The following is a 23,369-nucleotide window of genomic DNA, read 5'->3' as shown; positions in this document are numbered from 1 at the left end:
AAGATATGCTATTGCTCTGTTGTATAAGGTCTTAGTTTGGACAACCATATTTGTCAATGACTACTCGGTCTGATTTCCAAGTTAGCTTTGGTAGCATTAGTCCCCGGTGTCTGGTGTACGGATATCAGATTAAGAAACGGACTAGTCTGGGCAGCCCGTACCCCGCTGGAATATCATAGTGCTACTGGTTGTCCATGGACACCATGCAGTTGTGTGTATTGTGCGAATTTTGGAGGACCTACTTGTACAGCATCACCAGTTTGCGCATCCTGCTCTACTCGTGTGCGTTTGTGCTGGTGCTATGGTATCAGTTATACCCGGTTATGACTCATACACAATCGCGCCGGAACGCGTTTGTTTAATTTTCTTTTGTTTATGTCTTTTTGTTTTGTTTTTTCTTTTTCTTTTTTCTTTTTGTTTATTTGTTTGTTTTGCTTCTTTGTTTGATTTTTTAGGGGGGCAAAATCTCGACCGGGGCACATTGATGTGACGGTGTCAGATCCTCGGCGAGGGAGCGAAGCGACCTAGCGGGGGAAGGTGTGCCACGGTAGGGACTTTTTGTAAAACCAGAGTACAAAACTCGATTTTATAGAGCATTCAAAAGTAAATTTCCAGGGCATAAACATAGTGAAAAAAAAAAAAAAACAGTGCGAAGTACTATGATTCCAACATGGGGGGGGGGGATACATTATTAGTGGACCTCGCATCACAAAACGAACAAAAAGTCGCACACACTTATTTTGTGTGAGGACTCAAAGAAAGGGGAAATGAGTCAATCTAGTCGATCTTGACTTTTTCATATTTTCGGAAAGAGCAAGTTTTCTTCTACATTATGCTAAAATTTGGGATCGTAAAATGGGCAGGAAAGTGTGTTTTTAGCATTTATTTCGAATATTTTTGGTAGAATAGCGTGTTTACCCAGCTAACATTTGGACGTTTTTTGAACGTTCTTGAAATATTCCAAGTTCGCTATTTGGAAGTTTTGTCAAAACATTTTCAGAACGTCTTTTGTGGCGCCCTTGCTCATACACTGTGCCTCTTTTAATGTCGTATCTATGAGAGACAAAGTGTTTAAACTCTAAGGGTTTGGGGCGACATAATAACATTGCTCAAGGAGTCTCATTAGACGTCCAACCCGACACCTTTAATAGATTACCGACTGAACCGATTCGCCGATCTTGCCTTGGATGATCATTCGAGACAATTTTGTAACTTTGGCAAATTTTTAGTAACATTTAATACTAAGTACGTGTATCCACATTTGCCATCGTTTGTATCCAACAGTTATACGGCATTACCTGATTATGCACAAAAGATATGTTTCGAGTAGGTCTAGCATGTCCCTTTCTTGGGGAATGTGTTTTCTGATATCAAGTCAACATGCTGATCAGCGATTACACCAGCCTGCTGTATCTTAAAGGGGATGGCTACTAATTGATCGATGGGATGCAGTGGGAATGCTATGGGGATGATTGTTCCAGTCCCTGTGGGATTCATTCAAGAGTACATTATATCTATTGTTGTATGAAAATTATTTGCTTCAGAATGGTCTCACATTCAAGTAATGTGCAGTTTTAATGTTTCCAGGTTAGCATCGATCGCCCCATAACTGTACATGCATGCTTACCTGGAAACATTAAAGATAATATAAAGTTTTGGTATTACCTCAAAAGTTTCCCTGAATTTCCTTGTCTTAGTTTGTGTTTCAGGTTAAAGTACCTTTCATATAACTAACACTGTGAGACTTACTCGCCCCAAAGTGCTCTCATGTCTTATACAGTAATCATGCAATAATGGTTTCGTACCAGAGCCGCCGCCGTACGGCGGCGGCGAGGTAGTACACGTATTGTGCGAATATCACTGCGACCAGCAGCGTGCAGCCCCATACGCATACTGTGTAGCTAACTGCGACCAGCAGCCCCATACGCATAGCTAAATGGGGCTTCGCATTGTAGCTTACAGGATCATGACAGATTTAGTATCGCGGGTAAATATCAACTTAAAATCCAAATTTCTCAATTTAAAGACTTACCAGTTAAGTTGAAGTATTGAAAACAGGCTTTGGGCAACGTTTGGTTTTGCCAATAGTCCCTTTCAGTTCGAATTGATGACTGACTGTGACTCGGTCGAGAGGACCTTGGGAGAGATACGTACACTGAATTGACGGCCAGCGCATGCGCACACAAACATCTTATCCGTTCATGGATTTGAAATTTGTTCGCATGTGATGTGTGCGTATTCAGTCATCAATTCGAACAGAAAGGGACTATTGGCAGAACCAAACGTTGCCCGAAGCCTGTTTTCAAGACTTCAGCTTAATTGGTAAGTCTTCAAATTGAAGAATTTTGTGGATTTTAAGTTGATATTTGCCCGAGATACTAAATCTGTCACGATCCTGGATGCTACAATGCGAAGCCCCATTACGCTATGCGTATGGGGCTGCTGGTCGCTATGCGTATGGGGCTGCTGGTCGCAGTTATTTGCATGATTACTAAGAAATGAGAGCACTTTGGGGCAAGTAAGTCTCACAGTGTTAGTTATATGATGGATACTTTAACCTGAAACACGGAAATTCAGGGAAACTTTTGACGTACCAAAACTTTTTATTATCTTTAAACTGCACATTACTTGAATATGAGACAATTCTGAAGCATATAATTTTCACATTAAAACAGATGTATAACGTACTTTTAAATGAATCCCAAAAGGATTGGAACAATCATCCCCCAGCATTCCCACTGATTCCCACTGATCAGTTACTAGCCATCCCCATTAAAAGGGCATTGTACCGATTTTTTATTTTTTCATATGTTGTTCTTTTAATTCTAAAAGACCCAGCGGTGCAAACAGAATCAAAATTTCATAACGATTAAATCCGTAATTTAATGTTAAAAATGGAACTTTTTAGGTGAGAATTATGCTAATGAGCTGACGAGCCAGGATGTTATGATGTCACAGGTGCTCTAACTATTAGTGATTACAAGTGCTCGCATACGCGTGCGTTAATTCGTATCGAGTAGCAGACGACGCTTAGGCCTAATTTAGCTAGCAGGCGGCGCTTGTGTACTGTTCTATCCATGTAGATATCTCAAATTTGACTAAACCAAATCGCACCAAAATTACAGGATATACTTCATGGCATATTTCAAAGTATTCTCTAATATTTGAACGAAATCAGTAATCGAGAAGTATCAATATTGACGTCGACTTTCAAGCCGTCACTCAAAAAAAAAAAAAAAAAAAAAAAAACTCACTCTTCGCGAGAGATCTTGGCGAACGCAAGATGCACAATCTAGAACTGAAGTTAGCCGACTAGTACTGTGCGAACGGGGAATTTACGCGAGAACTAAACTCAAAAGTGTAATGATTTTTGCGACTTGTGTGATATAGGAACTACATTTTTCATTCAACTTACCACAAATAATTTGTAAATTTATTTATTGCCCCCGATTACTTAAAAGATTTGTCTCTTGATATTAAATGGCTTACTTCAGTCTGTGCGTGCGTAGCAGGAAGGTAGGGCCTGGCCGCAATCACTCGTGTGCAATAGTCGTAGAGCAGATTATTAAACGACGCCGACAGGAAAGTCGACATCTACACTTACGCTTCCCGACATGTGATTTGTTTCCAATTAAAGTGAGCTGTTGGATATGAATCATAAAGTATTTCCTGTGAGTTTGGTGCCATTTGGCAAGGTGAATTTTGAGATATCTACATGGATACGGAAGTACGCTAGCACTGGCTACACCACACGTCACCAGCGCTGGGATCGCGAAGCGGCGACACTGTTAGAACCTACGTGGTCAGGCCACTCTTCCGAGATATGGGTCCTCGTAGGCCTACTGAAACAAACTGTTAGATCTAACATTTATAGTCCTTGGTGTAAATAACACCACTATGACATTTATCTCGACTACAAAACATCGGAAATCCATAAAGCAGATACCTTACCTGAAAAATCCAACACAGGAACAACAGTGCCTGCAGGACAAGGGTCCAGATCTAGATCTGGACTTTCGTCTGGACTTTCTTCAAGTTCTGGCAGCAGGGGTATGTAACGTTACGCTGTGCCTTATTAGCGCTGTGCACATAGGGCCTACAGCTGCAATGTCGACGGTGAGTGAGTGTAGGGCCTACTCGTCAAAACTTGGACTGCCACGTAGAACCTACTCCTTGACTGCTCAGTAGTCCTAGTCCTAGTTCTAGTATTTCAGAGTCTATGTGTACTGGGTACCGTTTTCATCTCACTAAGCGTAAATCGTGCGTGCCGTTGAAGAGAGTCTATCTACATTTGGATTTAGATTCACTCAGCCCTCCTCTACGTTAGATAGTTTGAACTGGCGAACCATCGCTCGATCATGATCATCAATGCGTAACGTTACTTACACACAGTCTTCTATGGGCAGCACGTTCGGATAACGATGCCAATTTCATTTTGCATATCTGGAATTTCCCCACAAGTTTTATCTTAATAAAAAGCTGTTGAAGAGATTTCTTTTAAAGATTAATAGATATTGTTTAACATCTTTATTATAGATCCATATTGCAATTATACTAAATAACAGCTTTTGCAGTACTTCGTGTGAGATTTCATCAGTAAATTGGCATTATGTAGTTCGTCTTGCTAATGTCGGAGTTGTGCACCAAGAGCACCTGTGACGTAGCCCAATTGTGTGGATCGTTCCATGGCTTGCTCGTTTTCATTTTTTTCAAAAAAATCATTACAGGCTTATCCTGGGTTTTACAATCCTCTCTTTCCAGTAGTAGGCATCAAAAAATGTAGATTAGAATTATCAGACAATTAGAAAATGTCAGTACAGTTTTCTTTTAAAGCCAAAACATAGTTCTGGTACGCCTGCAAAAGTTGTCAAATTTCACTCCCATTTGTGCACGTATGCCTAAGAAATGTGTGGCATAACCCTGTAATAACAAGATATTTGCTGGGTAACGACGAAAATGCGAAATAATAACCAAAAAGGTTCGCCGGAGTCGCAGTCTCAGAACTGATTGAGAGAATAGGACTCTCCTTTATTTCTTTCCACATTTACAGTATATACAGTTTAAAAAGACGACATATAACATAGTTCACAATACAATTCACAAAGGGATAACATAGGTCATCATACAATAAACTATAGTACCAAGTCAGACTTTTGAAAAAGTCAGACTTAAAAAAAAAAGAAGAACAAGAACAAGAGGGGAGAAGTGAAGTAAAGTGAAAGAAACTTAGAAAAGGTCAGGCTAAACTCGGACTTGGGGAAAACTCGGCCTCGCTTTCACAGCGGGACGAGTTGTCCCTGCCCTATGGATTGTACAGTGTTGTTCTATGGGAGCGGTCTGTAGCACTAGCGCTTCGCGTTCTGGCTAAGTCACAGTTATGGTACGAGTTGATACCAAAGACGCTTAAAGGGGCATAGTCCCGGTAGTGTAGATGGCGCTGTTGATGATACTGCCGATCATCGTTAGCACTGATACGAAGATTACCGAAGTTGAGCTGTCATCAAGAGTAAAGTGCGTAGGTGTTGCTAAATAACGTTGCCTTTGTTGTCTTCTTTGCGCATCGCGCAGTCTGTAGTAATGCTAGGGTGCGTGCATATGTGCTTATTATTGTGACATCACAGAAGAAGTTTGCTAAAGCTGTCATCCCCCTCAGCCGATTCATGAACCGAACTGTGATCGGACCACTGACTACACTGAATCGGACTTCTTCGGACTCGGGAAAGTGGGCCAAAGCGTAAGCTCCAAAGAGAAGTCGATAGCGTAGGTCTCTATAGGAAACTTGCACCGTGCGCCCGCGTACGCATTTGACTAAAACACCGGGACCATGCACCTTTAACTGGAAAGACAGGAAAGTGTGCGCTAATCCTATACAAAACAATTGGACAGCTCGCGGTCCTCAAGCGTATTTACGCACATTACCTGAGACGCGCTGTCTTTGAAGTTGTTGTTGTTGTTTATCAAGCGTCTTTGATTGTCTTTTCAGTATGACGATCACGAACTGTGTGTAAATTGTGTGAAATAGGGCCGAGTTTTCCCTGAGACCGAGTTAATCTCCAAAACAAATCCTCATTCCGGCAAACCGCGTCAGCCAGGTAAGTTTCTTGGTAGACTCTTTCGGTATATTGCAAGCACATATGAAATGGTGCGAGACGGGTTCTCAAACCCTTACCAGAACTATGTTTTCACTTTAAGGGGATTGTATAGTATTGTTGGAGATGAGGTTTGAGCTTTTAACTTTTTGCGAAATACTAAGAAACAACTTGAATACGGAATGTTACAGAGCATACCATTCCACTAAATTAGAACTTTAGGTCTCTTTGACGAAAATTGGTTTTCAAATGGCTTAGATTGGTAAAATCGAATAAAGCAAAGCGATTGTAATAAAAGGTGGGTCCAACATTTTTTTTTAATTGCTCTGCTGTGAATATATCGGCCATTCACAAACCCATTTTCATTCAATAAACGTTGAATCATTTTGGATGCACGTGTTCTTCCATATTTCATAACAGGTTTCTCATTATCTCATCTAAAAGTGTTAGAAACCTGAAGGAAATTCTCAAACAAAACTATACCAACCCTTTCAGTCATTCGAATCTTGAATTGTTTCCATCTATAATTTTGAAAAAAAAAAGTTTATTATTTTTTCCTTTTCCTTTTGCCAAGATATCCATCACTTATGTTTCATTTACAACGAATAAATTTTCATTCATTCTTTCTTCACCAAAATGATATCAGATTATCCTAGAATATGAATACACAGAACAAAATAAAACTCATTATCATAATAACATTTATTTTTTATCATTGTCATAATTATTCTTATCATTCAAAGGAGATAAATCAAGAAGGTTGCTTAAACTTTAGTAACAATCCATATTCCGTATGAATGCTAAAACAAACATGTTATGGAACTATTGTCGTGAAGTCTTACCTGGCAAGTTGAAGCCTCTTTGCCCATGATCATGTAGAAGTCGGTGTGTAATTGCTGGTTTTTCAACGTAACATTGCGCAGTGCAGGGCTGGAACACATACCCTCCGCCAAGTAACGTGATACGGTTTTTCCACACTTTACATCATTGATAAGTAGCTTTTCCTAAAGGGAACAATCGATCAATAATAATTGTCATGCACCAACAGAACACCCGTCAGCACCGACATAACATTTGTCATACACCGACAAAACATTCTTGGATTAGCACCGAATGACTGCAACTGTTGACGCCATGTTTGCCAACTCCGACTCTCATGTCCCGACTGGACACTTTTATTCCACCCCACCCTGGTTTCACCAAGGCACATCACGGTTCTCCGTCACACCTCCCCCCAACAAGAGGAAAGTTATGAATGTAACTTTTCGACTACAAACATCTTCGTCGTAAGGCTTACTTCACTGTTCTTGTGTGCTATTCAGCTTACACAATTACAAACTCAAATAGTTTGGTGTTGTTTTCTTAAAACCTCACCTGGCATACTACACTTATAATTACTGATTTTGAGCCTTATCAGAATCAGTCCACTCCGGCATCATATTGTCCACCTTTAGAACAATATATAAAAACTTGACAAGCCCCCTACAAAACATATAAACACACAAATCAACAGTCTACAGTAATACACATGTGAAACTGTTTTCAACGGGTGCACATATACGAGTGCACATAATCTGGAAAGATTACACCAAATGTAATCAATCATTTCTCCAGTAGTATCAATATTTTGACTGAGACTGTGCTTTCTGGTAGTCTCGACAGTAATTATATCTTCACATATTTGACTGATAAACTCACATAACTTCACGCATGAATAGTATTTTGTTTTTGGTAACACATACACTTCATCTTTAAATGTGAAAACCAAAAATACACTTTCTTCACGAAATTGTTCCGACTGTTGCAAAGATACATGTATGTCTGTTTCTCCAACACAAACTTTCATTGGAGTTTCACTGAATGTGGTAACAGCACGCATTTCTTGATTATAACAACATCGTATTTAAACACTATGACACACGTGTACATCTACTCAATGTACTTGCTCATAAATTTTATACTTATGTCAACTCTGCGTCATACGTTTGCCAAAACAACAACAAAATTTTGAACATCGGACATTTCTTTTTGTCCCTTCACACATAATGTACTGTCACGCGATAAGATGTTGCAATATATGTGCAAACTCTGGAAAATATCGAGATCATACTTGACACACAGATGTGACACTGTCACTCTGTAACGAAATACATATACAGGTTATTAATTTACAAAAGTGACATTATAACATCTAGGCTTCTTTATGCCTCACTGTCACTCAACACTTTTTCATTTATACAAAACAACACAAATTCTTTTGTTTTAACACAGATCGGTTGACATAATTATGACTCATAATTTGATCAACAGTTTTCCTGTGACTGGCCGGTTGTGTTTTGCTATACTGTTTTTGCCTTTGCTAGCATCAACTCTGAAACGTATCGGTATACATACAGTACAAATCTGAATCCTTTGACTCTTTGGTACATTGAATGAAATCACAATACATGTAGAAGTGTGCAACTGAAGCACAACTTTCACTGTAATTTTACACACCACAGATATTGTATCCTGGCGCTTCCTGTAATGTTGGGTTTTCAAAATACAACTGTATCATACAATGCTTGGCGTGTAACACATCATTAAATTTTTCAAGCGATGTCTTCTTATAAAGACAGAATATTGTGTACTAGTACTTTCTCATACTTCCTAGCATCACTCACATATACATGTACTGTTTTCGCTTAAAACAAATATGATTAACACAAATACAATTTCTTCCTTCACAGATCCTTGGGAAAGGAAGAAAACTGAACGAAAATACATAAACACATGTATACTTTGTCATATACAAAAAAAAAAGTACATCAGTTTCTTGTCTGTTTTGAGTCTTGTTTGAAATGTTCAGCTTGATGTAGGTTTCACTGTAGACTTGAGATTGTTATCGTTCGGCAACATTATCAGCGCGTGCACAGTTTCAAACTCGCGACAAAGCGTCTGCTAATTTGTTGTCCTTTCCTGCTATGTGCACAATTCTCAGTGGGTACGGTTGGAGAATCAAACTCCAACGGAAGAGACGCTGATTCTTGTGCTTGAAGCGTTCTAAGAATGTCAATGGGTTATGGTCAGTGTACACCACGATGTCTCTTCCACCGTCCAAATACGCTTCGAAATGTTGCACGGCTAGAACGACACTGAGGCATTCCTTCTCCACAGTTGAATACTTTTGCTGATGGCGATTCAGTTTTTTGGAGAAGAAACACACGGGTTTGCTGTGTCCGTTGTCGTCATCCTGAAGTAGCACGGCTCCTACTCCTCGGTCACTAGCATCCGTAGCTAGCTGGAAGCTCCTCTCGAAGTTTGGTGCGATAAGCACAGGATCGTTCATGAGGACGGCCTTCAGCTTCTGGAACGCATCCTGGCAGCTCGCCGACCACTGGAACGTTGTACCCTTTTTCAACAAGTCCGTCAAGGGCACCACCAGGTGACTGAAGTTGGGGACGAATCTCCGGTAGAATCCGCACATTCCCAAGAAGCGCTGAAGCTCCCGTTTCGATGACGGCACTGGGAAGTCCACGATGGCTCGGACCTTGGCATCTCGTGGTGCGACGCTACCTCGGCCTACTTTGTGACCTAGGTAAGTCACACAAGCTTTCCCGAACTCGCATTTGGCCAGATTCACCACGAGTCCTGCATGTGACAACCTCTGGAACAGCTCTCGAAGATGAGCAACATGCTCCTCCCACGTATTGCTGAAAACCAACACATCGTCTATATAGACAACACAGTTATCATGACCAGCAATAACTCGATTCATCATCCGTTGAAAAGTGGCGGGGGAGTTTTTCATCCCGAAGGGCATGACACGACACTGGTATAACCCGGAGGGCGTGACAAACGCCGAGATCTCTCTTGCATCTCTGTCTAATGGCACCTGCCAATACCCTTTCATCAAATCCAATTTGCTGACATACTCAGCACTCCTTACCCGTTCAATACATTCCTCAATCAAAGGAAGCGGAAACGAATCAGTCTTGGTTATGGTATTGACCTTCCTGTAATCGATACAAAACCTGGACGTTCCGTCTGCCTTTGGGACTAGCACTACTGGGGAACTCCAGTTTGAGTTACTAGGCTCTATGATTCCATTTGCAAGCATGAAATCTATCTCCCTATCCACCTGTTCTCTCTTAGCAGGATGAATCCGATATGGATGCTGCTTAATGGGTGCATTTTCACCAACATCTACTGTATGAACAGTATCTTTCGCACAGCCCAATCTATCACTGCAAACCTCCGGAAATTCCTGGAAGATGTCGACAACATCTTGCCTCTCCGAATCAGACATATGACTGAGCAGTAACTCTGGATTTTCTAGCGCCTTTGAGTTCTCTACTCGCGGAATCATTCCTGACTTGAAACTCACACTCTGAGAATCTTTAACATCATTTTCAAACTCTTCTGCACTTTTCTCAGCACTGTGTAGGACACTCTCACTCACAACTGCACCTACGTCTTCTACCATCACACGGCTAAATAACTCCTCAAAAGCCGGAATAGGAATCAAAGGCGCAGGTCTAATGGCATGTTGTGGTTTTCCTACCACTTGACATTCATGACACGTTCGACAAAATTCAGACACATCCTTTCTCATCTTGGGCCAGAAGAAGTGATTTCTGATTCTACACAAAGTCTTCTTGACACCCATGTGTCCGGCCATTGGAATTTCATGTGCAAGACGTAGAATTTCCTTTCGATACGGCGGAGGAACAACTATCTGGTCGACAACCGTCCAGTCCTCATCTGCGGGACGATCTGGAGGACGCCATTTCCTCATCAAAACACCAGACTTTACATAGAAACATTCTGGCACTCCCTTCGCCTCATCTACAGTCAATGCACCCTCTCTCAACTTCAACAACTCCTCATCTTCCATCTGTGCTTTGATTAAAGCTGGCTGACTGAACACACCTTCCTCCCAACTTTGTTCTCTTTCATCTTCACTAGTCACCTTTCCAAAGAATGTGTCACCAAGAGAAATTTCACTTTCAGACTCCTTTCTCTCACGCTCTGCTTCACTTGCTCGAAACCTTGTGATAGCACATGTTGGAAATACTTCTGGAAATTCATCGACAAGTTTTTCAGTTTCCTGCTCGTACACTGGGACTTCGGAAACAACCGGAAGGACACTCACTCGACCTCCTGCAAGATCATTACCAAGCAAAAAGGAAACTCCATCCATAGGGAGAAATGGAACAATTCCCACAATCACTTCCCCTGAAATCAGTCCACTATCCAAATTCACTCGGAAAAGAGGGACCGCCTGAGTTCCTCCATTGACATCATGTATCAGTACTTTCCTACCCGTGTTACAGTCTATGGGCATACTCTTCACATCTCCTACCATGAGGGACTGTGTAGCTCCAGTATCACGAAGGATAACAACCGGTACTCTAACTTCAGCAATGGTAACTATACCCTTGGAAATGAAGTTCTTGTACTTTTCATCCACACGACCACTTGAACATGTATCTGTCATTTTTGAGACACTGCTTTTCACATTTGGATGACGCTGTTCATCACTTACACTTGACTTAACAAAACCATTGTTGGCTGCTTGGTTCTGTTTCTCTTTTGTTTCAGCATCTGAACTGTTCTGTGTACGTGTGTCTGCATGGACTAAACCATGTGTTGCTCTTTGCTTTTGTTTTTCTTTTGCTTTATTTTGTTCTAGCAATCGCCTACATTCAGACTTAATGTGACCTGTTTTCCCACAGAAAAAGCATCTCACTTCTTTGTATTGAGGCCGTGGCGATTTTGGTCGCTCTTTCTGTGATTCAGTCTTTACTTTATCCCTGCGTTCACTACTGTGCCACTTTTGAGTGTCAGGATTTCTCAACTGATCAAATTTCCTCTTTCCCTCAGGACTTTTTGTTTTCACTTTATGTGTCAACTCATACTGGTCAGCGGTGACTGCTGCACTCTTTACATCATGTACTCTTCGATCTTCCAAATATGTTCTCAGATCTGGAGGTGTCGATTTCTTGAACTCCTCCATCAACACTATCTCTCTCAAATTGTCATAAGTGAGATCTACTTTCATTGATCGAACCCATCGATCAAACATAATTTCTTTTTCTCTCTGAAACTCTACGTAAGTCTGTCCCGAACCTCTCCTATATCCTCGAAACTTTTGCCTGTAGGCTTCTGGGACTAACTGATAGGCAAGAAGGACTGCTTCCTTAACTGTGTCATAGTTATTTGCCGCCTCATCAGAGAGAGCAGACACTACTGAATGTGCCTTGCCTGTGAGCTTTTGTTGTACTATCATGGACCAATATTTCTTCTCCCACTCCAAATTCCTGGCTATTCTCTCAAAGGAGAAAAAGAAAGAGTCTACATCCTCTTCATCAAAGCGGGGGACTGTGTTTGCCATTTTTGCAATATCGGGCGTCTTTGGTCTCGACATAGTAACATTAGGCCTATCCCCTGGGATGCTACTGGCCTGGGCCTGGGTCAACTCAATTTGACGTTGCATTAACTCTTGTTCGAGTCTCAGATTTTCTGCCTTCACTTTTTCTTTTTCTAACTCCAATCTAGCCAATTCTAGTTGTGTGGGATCAACCCTCATCTCACTAGGTCTAGTAATAGAAGTAGTACTTGGAGCAGTTGTTCTACCAGCACTCTCAATCTCATCTGTACTCTCACTCTGGTCTGTGTGTTCATATTCTACACCACCCAGTTCAAGCTTCTTCACCAGAACTGCAAAGATTTCTTTCTTTCGACTACACTCTCTGATACCAGCATCTACATGAGTTGCAACCTCAATCAATTGGGCTTTCACTAACCCTCTCAATCTACCAAGAGTGACGTCTTTCACAAACTCTGCAGCATCGAACTTGGCTGCCATGATTATTCACATCTAGCTTTCCGACTAGATTTCAAGACTACGTCGCTAACGCAACTTCGTACGGTACACTCCACTGCGTACCGAACTACGAGAATAGTCTAAGCAATTCAGACCGATCAAACACTCGTATATCTCGAGGCCAACTTCCTCGTAAAGCCACATCTAACGATGCTAATCCAAATAACCAGAAAGTGACACACTAATCTGATAAAATGACATAATGGAAATGGTAATACGTACCCTTCCTTTCCAGCAATCAATGCTGCAACCCTGGTATTCAGCTAGCGAGAAGACCAGTACAAGTGCGCAAAACATACTCATCGCATCGCTTCGCGAATCGCACTTCCATTCACAACCACTGCTAACGCAGCCCCATTACACATACCGTGCAATGTCACGCAGTATACAATACCGCTACTACGAACGAACGACACTGTTACGTTCGCTACCCTGTGTACACATTTCACATGAGTGCGAACACTACACATATATGTACCTCCAACGGGCATCGATCACTACAACGATGTAACAAACACCGAAATACTACCAAAAGACGGCTTGTTTGTATGTTCATTTCCCGGACATGTTCCCCACATGTCATGCACCAACAGAACACCCGTCAGCACCGACATAACATTTGTCATACACCGACAAAACATTCTTGGATTAGCACCGAATGACTGCAACTGTTGACGCCATGTTTGCCAACTCCGACTCTCATGTCCCGACTGGACACTTTTATTCCACCCCACCCTGGTTTCACCAAGGCACATCACGGTTCTCCGTCACATAATAAAAACTATTATTTAAGAGGAAAGGATAAGGGAGAGAAATTTATATATATATGAAGGGTTTGTTCGCAAAAACCGATAAGTCCATAGTTGCCAAATATAGATATTTGCGATTAAAGGTCAAGAAAAATAAAGAAAATAAGAAGAAAATTTTTGCTTCTTTTGACCATAACTTCAAAAATGTACCTTTATATGTAGTGACCAATATATCATTTAAAAGGTATTATTTTGTACTTTATAACAGAGACCGTACTTGAAAATCTTCAAAAATGGACTTATCGGTTTTTGCAAACAAACTCTTCATATATATATATGAAGAGGTTGTTTGCAAAAACCGATAAGTCCATTTTTGAAGATTTTGAAGTACGGTCTCTATCATAAAGTACAAAATAATACCTTTAAAATGATATATTGGTCACTACATATAAAGGTACATTTTTGAAGTTATGGTCAAAAGAAGCAAATATTTTCTTATTATTCTCCTTATTTTTCTTGACCTTTAATCGCAAATATCTCCGTTTGGCAAATATGGACTTATCGGTTTTTGCAAACAAACTCTTCATATATATATATATATATGTGACCCTGCACCTCAAAAAAAAAAAAAAAAAAGTCGCCAGCCATGAATTTTTAGTTAAGACAATATTCTGAAAGACCAGACTTTAAGCTTTAAAATGATGTATAACTCAAATCAAATGGACTCTCCTAACATATCTAAATATTGGAAAGAATGCACAAACTCAGGTAAAGTGTGAACTGAGAAAAGAGGCTCTGAAGTACAGTGTCTATTCAAGCGCTTAATCTTTACCAAACCGTGCTGGCTGTGCGATGAATGGGACAAAAAAAAAAAAAAACAGGAAGTAAACCACCAGAGTAACAACAATGAAGGGATTATCAGATTAAAATGAAATTAAGCATGCCTCATTAACACATTCTGTTCATAATAAATTCCAACTTTCAAAGCAGTAGTACTATCCTTTCAAAACTTATTAGAGTTGAAAGTGATGAGTGTGGACAAGGTTTTTCAGAAATGAAAAAGAGATTCTAAAGACACACCTAATCATACTATTCTACCAAAAATGTTCGAGACAAACTGCTAGAAAAGCACACATTCCTTCCCGTTTCATGATACCAAATTTTAGCATAATGTAAAAGAAGACCCGCTCTTTCAGAAAATATGAAAAAATCAAGTTCAGCTAGGTTGACCCATTTTACTTATTTTCAGTCCTCACGCAAAATCAGTGTGTGCGACTTTATGTTCGTTTTGAGGTGCACGGTCACATATATATATGACTGTGCACCACAAAGTAAACAAAGTCCCACCCCTTGATTTCACGTGAGGACTCAAAACAGGTGAAATCATGACTACTATATCAATCTTGAGCCTTTCATATTTTATGAAAGAGCTATCTTCTACATTATACTTTAGTTTGGGATAACACGAATGGGAAATTGGTTTTAGCAGTTCTTTTACAACCCCCTTTTGGGTGAAAGTATAGAATGATCAGATATGTATTTTCATTTCTTGAAATCTTTTTTGCACTTTTCACTTTCAAGTCTAATAACTTTTGAAATGATAATATACTGTTTTGTAAGGTAGTATTAATCATGGACCTTATGTATTAATAGACCATGCTCAATGTCAGCTTCATCTTATAATCCCTTCATTGTTGATGCTCCAGTGGTTGACACCCTGTGCTTTGTCCCTTTCATCTCACAACTAGCGCGGCTTGGCTAAACATTAAGCGCTTGAATATACCCTGTACTTCAGAGCATCTTTTCGCAGTTCACACTTTTCCAGAGTGTGTGCTTTCTTTCCAGTATTTAGATTTACGTTAGGGAATTCCATTTGAATTGAGTTGTACATCATTTTAAATCTTAGAGTCTGTTCTTTCAGAATCTGCCCTTAATATATATATATATATATATATATATATATATATATATCCATGTCTGGCGACTTTTTGTTGATTTTGTGGTGCAGGGTCACATATGTGACCCTGCATCACAAAACGAACAGAAAGTCGCCAGACATGAAATTTTAGTTAAGAACATATTTTAAAAGAGCAGACTTTAAGCTTTAAAATGATGTATAACTCAAATCAAATCGTCCCTCCTAACCTATCTAAATATTGGAAATGAAGCACGCACTCAGTAAAAGTGTGAATTAAAAAAAGAGGCTCTGAAGTATAACAGTGTCTATTCAGCGCTAAATCTTGACCAAGCCGTGCTGGCTGTGCAATGAATGGGACAAAAAAAAAAAAAAAAAAAAAAAAAAAAAAACAGGATGTATACCACCGGAGTAACAAGAATGAAAGTATAATTAGGTTAAACTGAAGTTGAACGCGCCTTATTAACACATTCTGTCCATAATCAATGCCAACTTTCAAAGCAGTAGTATCACCCTTTCAAAAGTTATTAGAGTTGAAAGTGAGGAGTGTGTAGAACGTTTTTAAAAAAATTAAAAGGGGGCTCTGAAGACACACCTAATCACACTATTCTACCAAAAAAAAAAAAAAATGTTTGAGATAAACTGCTAAAAACACACTTTCCTGCCCATTTTATGATCCCAAATTTTAGCATTAGAAAATATGAAAAAGTCAAGATCGGTTAGGTTGACCCATTTCACCTATTTCCAGTCCTCACACCTAATAAGTGTGTGCGACTTTTTGTTCGTTTTGTGATGCACGGTCACATGTGTACATATGATATATATCTATATACATTTATAATTATATGGGTCAGAATTTTGAACGGTGTACAATTGAGCCAAAACAACGCCAAATTTGAAATGTAGGAATTACTCCAAATCATTTATCTTACCTGAAAGAGTATAATTTAAGCTTAAATATGAACCCAATTATACTAGGATTTTCCCAGAGGAACAAGTTTTTATTCACCGCGGAAGTTTACCATGTCCAGAGCAGCGAACGTCCGTGAGGAATAATACTCCACATACATTTGAACACCATTTAACTGGCTTGCAACAATCTGATGCAGTTCAAAATCGTAACGAAGTATTCTAAGGGATATGGTGTATGTGTTGGCAAAATATTGAGCTTGTACTCTTAAGATGTACGTAATGATAGATAGTTGATGATTTAACCAGATTCGTTTTTTTTTTTTCTATTGAAATAATTTTCTTTCGCTAAACATTTCCTCCAATTTACCCGCAGTTTACAAGAACTCAATATTTCGACATGTTATTTCACTATCCCATACTTTAATCCTTACTCACAAATAATAAGATGCTTTTTAAGGTGTATCTGATCTAGGCAGTCTCTATATCCCAACAAACATAGCATAGTTTTCATCACCGAGGTTGTCACATAGCTCATGGACGTTCGAAAAAAAAAAAAGATTATTGAAAATGCAGTTCTCTGGAGTTGGAAACGCATTCTGTTCAAAACAAAAGCAGACTTTTTTATGTCCGAGAACAAACTCCTCAGCAAAATCCTATATAATTATTCTCAATTCTCAATTATAAAACCTTGTCTATCCTTTCATTCTGAGAAATCAAAGAAAACGTTTTTTCCATCTCTCGTAGATGAACTTACAAACGTACCTGTAATTTCAGTGACGCATTGTCGTTAGTATGTTCTATCAAGCAAATCAGGCAACTCGGTAATATAACTACTACCATTTGTAAATTCACATCTCAAGTTAAAAGAGTCAAATGAAATGTTATGCCTTGTCAGTCGTAAGCAGGCCACCGATAACCTCTGAAACAAACAAACAAAAAATATATATTTTCCACACACATTGCTTTTATTGTTCATTACCATTACCAAAATAAATTGAATGACGTTTTTGACGTGTTTTATTATAGCTCTAGGGCCCGAATTCATGAAGGTAGTAAAAATGAAGCCATGGTTTAAACCATGGACAAAAACCATGGAGCGCCAAGTGTCGCACAGAATATTTCATTACAAAATTGGTGATTTCGTCGACAAAATGACTGCTTCGTTAATGAAAATATCATTTCGTGGACGAAACATTCATTTAGTTACAGAATGTTGTCATCTCGTTACAAAGTAATCATTTCATTGACAAAATGACTGATTTCGTAACGAAATATTCCATGCCACACTTGCCGCTCCATGGTTTTTGTCCATGGTTTAAACCATGGCTTCATTTGTACCACCTTCGTGAATTTGGGCCTAGATGTCTTAACTGTAGATCGGTTATTAACCCAAGTCCGTATGAAAAAAAAAAAAATGGAAGAAGATCGCTTTGAGAGTTGATTAATTTCAAACATTTAACTCTCCAATGCAATATTTATCCAAATTTCGTAGTTACCAAGTAAAGATTCAGGCCCTTAATTTGTTACATAAAGTCTACAATGCAAAATTTGCTTAAAGCGAGCACGGTTACAGCTGAATATGAAAAAGAAAAACAAAAGAAATGTGCTCCGTTATCGAAATACGAAGTTTAGCTGCGGAGGGCAAACGCTTCACGTTTCAGTGTGTATAAGAAGAAATCCCTCTGCGTTTGCTCCTTGTGTTACACAAGGTCAGAAATGATATAAGGTTCGATACTCCGAAGTTCGGTCATAACAAAACACAGTAAGTCCAAATAACTTGGATGGATGTTTGTGACTTCAACATTAAACAATATAGTTTGTTACAACTAACATTTTGAAGCGCGTTATTTCGGAGGCTAGTTATTCATACGATTTGTCAATCCGAAAATTTGTGACCCGCGACAACGGTTTCAGGCAAAAGTGGCAAGAGCAAATTTCCTCCTAGGCGGGGTACAAAGATCTTTACCATTATTTTTGCCGATTTGGGTTTTTTGCAGAAATCGAATCTTTGATATGTTTTCTACATCTACACTAAATTTCATAGCATAAGACTACGTTTATCCTATCGAAAATGGAATTTTAAGCACCCTATGTTGGATTGCACTCGTCAGTTTCGAGCTTCTTTCGAACGCCGCGCCAATATCCCCAACGTTGCTACGGCGCAAGGTCTCGCATGCGATTGGCTGATGCGTCGCACACATTTACATAATTCGGCTTTCGGAGATACCTGTTGCAGCGTTTGGGGAATGCTTTGTCCAGGCGTGCGTGATTACATGCTCCATTGTTCTTGCTATAGTGGTTTATACGCTGTAGTGCGTGCTCTTCGTTTGTCTTTCTATCAAAACTCTTCTACCGCAATGTTCGACAACGGAAGTGAAACCAAGGAGGTATGATACCTCCTTGGTGAAACAAATATCATTTAGCACGACATAATCGTGTGAAAAGAAAAAAACAGTAGTCTACTTGTACATGTGATAAAAATTATGACAGCAGACTGACTCAAGGGAAGGTAGATGAGAGGAAAGGAGAGGTCGCATGGAACCAGTTATATTCAAATACTATACATCAAGATCGCACGAAACAAACGAGTCGTGTTTGTTTGTTTGATTTAAGATAATTAACACCACCGAACAAGGCAACATATGCACGGCTTGTAAAAGCAAAACAAGCAGGAAGCGTGACCTTTGCCAGCGCTGGCATTTTTCTGCCTACAAAAGGGTCGCCAATGATAAAGTCAAATCAACAACAATGAAAACGCGATTTGCAAATGTGTGGATTCGCCACCCGCTACTGTTACATGCACATGGTCATGGCGTGTGGATGCCATTGCGTAATGCGTGCACCCATACACGTACACCATACGTGCAATTATGGTATCCGCCATCTTGAAAGACGTAATGGTAAAACAAACCTGAGCGAACCGCATTGTTTTTTGGCTCCATACACTGAGCTCCTAGGAAGGGTGCCCGGGAAATTTAACTCTCTCAGTGAGCCAATCAGAATGCAATATGGTTGCTAGAGGCGGAGCTTAACATCGATTGGCACCATCGTACGGATGGGTGATTCTCACCTCGCATCGCCGCTCGGACATTGTCTTTGAGAAAGAGGTGAATCTTCAAAGCCCGTTTTCTCGCAATTTTGTCAGGCTAACAACTTAAAAAGTGCATTTTATTTCGCTTTCCTTGCCCACTTATGGTGCCTAAGAATGCAAGTGTTTTATATCAATGCAAAGCTTAGGAAATGGGCAATGTGATTCAGTGAAAAAATGAATTTTCAAAATGCCCGACTTTTGCCTGAAACCGTTGTCGCCGGTCACATTTATTAAGGTTCGTATAATCATGAAGATTTTTTATTTTGTAAATGATAGAAATCCCCGAAGGTTAATCGAAAGGTTTGTTAATTTTAACATGAAAATAAGGTTCGTTAATCCAAATGAGAAGAAACAAACAACCAAAACCTTCAGATTTAAAAACCTCGTAATAATCCTTTTTACCTTAACAAGTCCAAGCAAATACCCTGTGAATTGAAGGGTAACGCCGAAATAACCTATAGAGGATAAAACGGGAGGACCGAGCGAGCTCGCCGAACCTGGCTCAGTGCCAAGCGAACCGCCTTCACGTGTAAAGTCTATGGGAACCTACAAAGCTGCTTCGACATGCGTGTGTTTAATCCAAAGAGGTTCTATATGTAATAGAGTAAGCGCTCACCATTCAGTGCATACAAATGAAAACGGGGCCAATTGAACAGTGGCGCGCGCGCACGAAAGAGGTTGACTACCAGAAGCCCGAACCCGGAAGTGCCTATAGTAATACACGTAAAGTACAGCTTCGAAGATGGGGTTGGGTTGGAAAAATCATTCTAATTTTGAGGAAAATCAATATTTGTCCATATGCCTCCGGATTTTATAAGTGAGATACATTCTCAGCACATTATGTGTTTTGATGAAAAAAGGACTTGCTCTAATGTGTCAAGTATGTGCCTTACTATTATGAAGTCAAAATTGCCAAACAGGCATTCATACATTCATACTATAAAGATTTCAGAAAGGTACTAGTGTATACTCTTTGGTATGGGAGTACTGATTTCACATAATATACGTCACGTAGAAACATCAGACACACATACCTACAACACACACTCCCACAAACATACAGCACACACTCCCACACACACCCACAACAAACACACACACACTCACAACAAACACACACACATGTACACACCAAACCACATTCTCTTTCAAATTCCAACACACACACACACACACACACACACACAACACACAGTGTGTTGTGTGTGTGTGTTGGAAATTAAAAAAAATGTATTTTGGTGTGTACATGTGTGTGTGTGTGGGTGTGTGAGTGTGTGTTTGCTGTGGGTGTGTGGGTGTGTGTGGGAATGTGTGTTGTATGTGTGTTTGATGTTTCTAAGTGACATATATTATGTGAAATCAGTACTCCCATACCAAAGCGTATACACTGTATCTTTTTGCAATCTTTATGTAGTATGAATGCATGAATGCCTGTTTGGCAATTTTGGCTTCATGTTAAGGCACATATTTGACACCTCAGAGGAAGTCCTTTTTTCATCAAAACACGTATACTGTGTAAAATTCGGAGGCATATGGGCAAATATTGATTTTCTTTAACATTAGAATGATTTTTCCAACCCAACCCCATCTTCGAAACTGTACTTTACGTGTAATACTATAGGCACTTCCAGGTTCAGGCTCCTGGTATTCGACCTCTTTGAAAGTGGCGGCGGGTGGTTCAATTGGCCCCGCTTCTATATGCGAGCGCGTCCCTCGCGCGCGCTCTATTTTACATATAGAGCCTCTTTGGTTTAAACACACACGATGTATTTTGCTCACCGCGGTTTTCGCTCTTTTTCCCTCAGAGTGAAGATTATTAGTCTTTCCTTTCATAGACCATTTTGCAGAATAATCCGCGGTGAGCAAAATTCACACGCTCTCTGTCATAGCACAACATGTTCGAAAATTTTGTCCACTTAGCCTCATTCAATCCGGTCTGAATTTGTCAGGCTATCGCTACTGAAACAGAGAAAAACGCGCACACACCGCGTGCCTCCGTGCAGTCAGCCCACGTGGAATGGTGATCGTATTGCTCTCTGGCTCGCGTTGCTTGCTTGGTTGCCGCTGCTCGTTGCTGTACGAAGGAACCTCACTAATCTCACATTTATCATAATGTACATGTAATCACAACTGTAAATTTTGGAAATACATTATATAGGATGAACTCGATGCTTACATCTTTATCTTCAGGGGACATTAAAAGATGGTATCAACGCAGTTTATATCAGAAAAATCAAATGTGCATTGATCACGTCCCTGCGTCGCTGGGAAAGTGCTGTGACATTGAAAAGGCAGTCTCGCCGGGCAGAGTGTCTGCTGTGGAAAATCACTGTGAAACACGTACACATACCATCCAGGGTTCTGCAGTGGGGTGGGGGAGTGATGTTGTTTTTGTGTTTTTATCTTAATTCCTTAGTGGGGTTTCCTCAATACCAGTCAGCTGCCACTGAGACCTGGCATTAAGCACGGTACAGTTTCCTGTGCACTAACTAGGCATAATTATTCAATTCTCTTGCCACCTCCCTGAATTATGGAATATAGGGCCTACGCTGCCATGACTGCATCGATAACATTTTTTGAAGACTAAGATGGCGTTTTGTGTTATATCTACTTGGGACTGTGAGAGAATCATAACTGAAAATACAGCTGTAGTTCCAGTTGAGGAGATGTGTGATACCATCGTCTTTACAGTTCGGCAAGTGTACCGGCTACGGGCAGGTAGGAGAACGAAATCCATTCAGTTGCCAAAACTGGGTTTTGAAATTGCGTTTGATCGTCTATAGAAGATGTTCTTACTCTTATATTATAGATGCGTGTATGTCCACACTGCAGATGGCTGTTTTTTCAGTCACAGAGTGATACGGTTTGATAGTGGATGTGACTATTAAATACAGATTTAATAATTGATACATCATAAACATGATTTGAAAAGAAAAAAAATGGTTATACGTTCTTCTCAAGATACAAGTCACAACTGTATCTTGATAACATATAAGATACTCGAATTCAACACTTTCTGAATGATGCCAGTTTTCGTTTTGTTTTTGCTTTTGATGTTGTTGACACACTTGTGTTTGATGTGGGTGCTTGTGCTTGTGTGCGTACGTGAGTGTGGGGGAACTGTGTACTTTGTTTATTTTTCGTGTTATCATCCTGCAACGACTATGTGTACTTAGTGTAGTTTAAATTAGTTTGGATTTGTGCAAATTGTATCCCATCATGGCGCGATTTACTACAATACTTGGTGGATGTGAAGACTGTGTGTGGTATCTCCCCGGCTGGTATGTGACGCTGCGACTTGTCCGGCCTGCATGTGGGTGTACAAGGCCACCCAGCTCATGGCGAGCGTGCAGCGCTCGCACAAGCCAGCAAAATCCGCAGAATTTCTAGTCATAAATCGGAATGACCGGCAATGAGAATAGAGATAACGATCGCAACGCTTCGTTGAGCCGCTGAATAGCCCTGAGAGGGTATTTCAGGTTTATCCCTCACGGGGTACTTGCTTGGACTGTTGACGAATATCAGGCCCATTCCTGTTTTAGAAGGACGGACCTTAGGAATAGTGAATGTTAGTGTTTAATTTCCATACTGACAAACTTTCGGAATAAGAACATTTTTAATAAGAAACCTCCTGAGTTAATTACCAACCTCTTTTTTTTTTTCGTTTTCGTAATAACAAACCTTTGAAATAATGAATCTAGGTAATAACGGACATTCGGAGTAACGAATCGTCGGAAGAGCGGAC

The 23,369-nt window shown here is 40.0% G+C and overlaps 1 protein-coding gene across 1 annotated transcript in view; it reads right to left on the bottom strand.

Annotated features, from left to right (window-relative positions):
* LOC140246749 (uncharacterized) overlaps positions 1–23,369 on the bottom strand; it is a 166,766-nt gene that overhangs the window by 56,740 nt on the left and 86,657 nt on the right. The window contains exon 8 of the mRNA XM_072326087.1: positions 6,932–7,093. Within this exon, the coding sequence (XP_072182188.1) occupies positions 6,932–7,093 (162 nt within the window). The remainder of the gene's footprint in view (positions 1–6,931; positions 7,094–23,369) is intronic.

The sequence above is a fragment of the Diadema setosum genome, chromosome 3, assembly GCF_964275005.1.
Source record: "Diadema setosum chromosome 3, eeDiaSeto1, whole genome shotgun sequence".
Taxonomy (NCBI): domain Eukaryota; kingdom Metazoa; phylum Echinodermata; class Echinoidea; order Diadematoida; family Diadematidae; genus Diadema; species Diadema setosum.
Note: the sequence above shows the minus strand (reverse complement) of the source record. Positions and strands in the feature narration are given on the sequence as shown.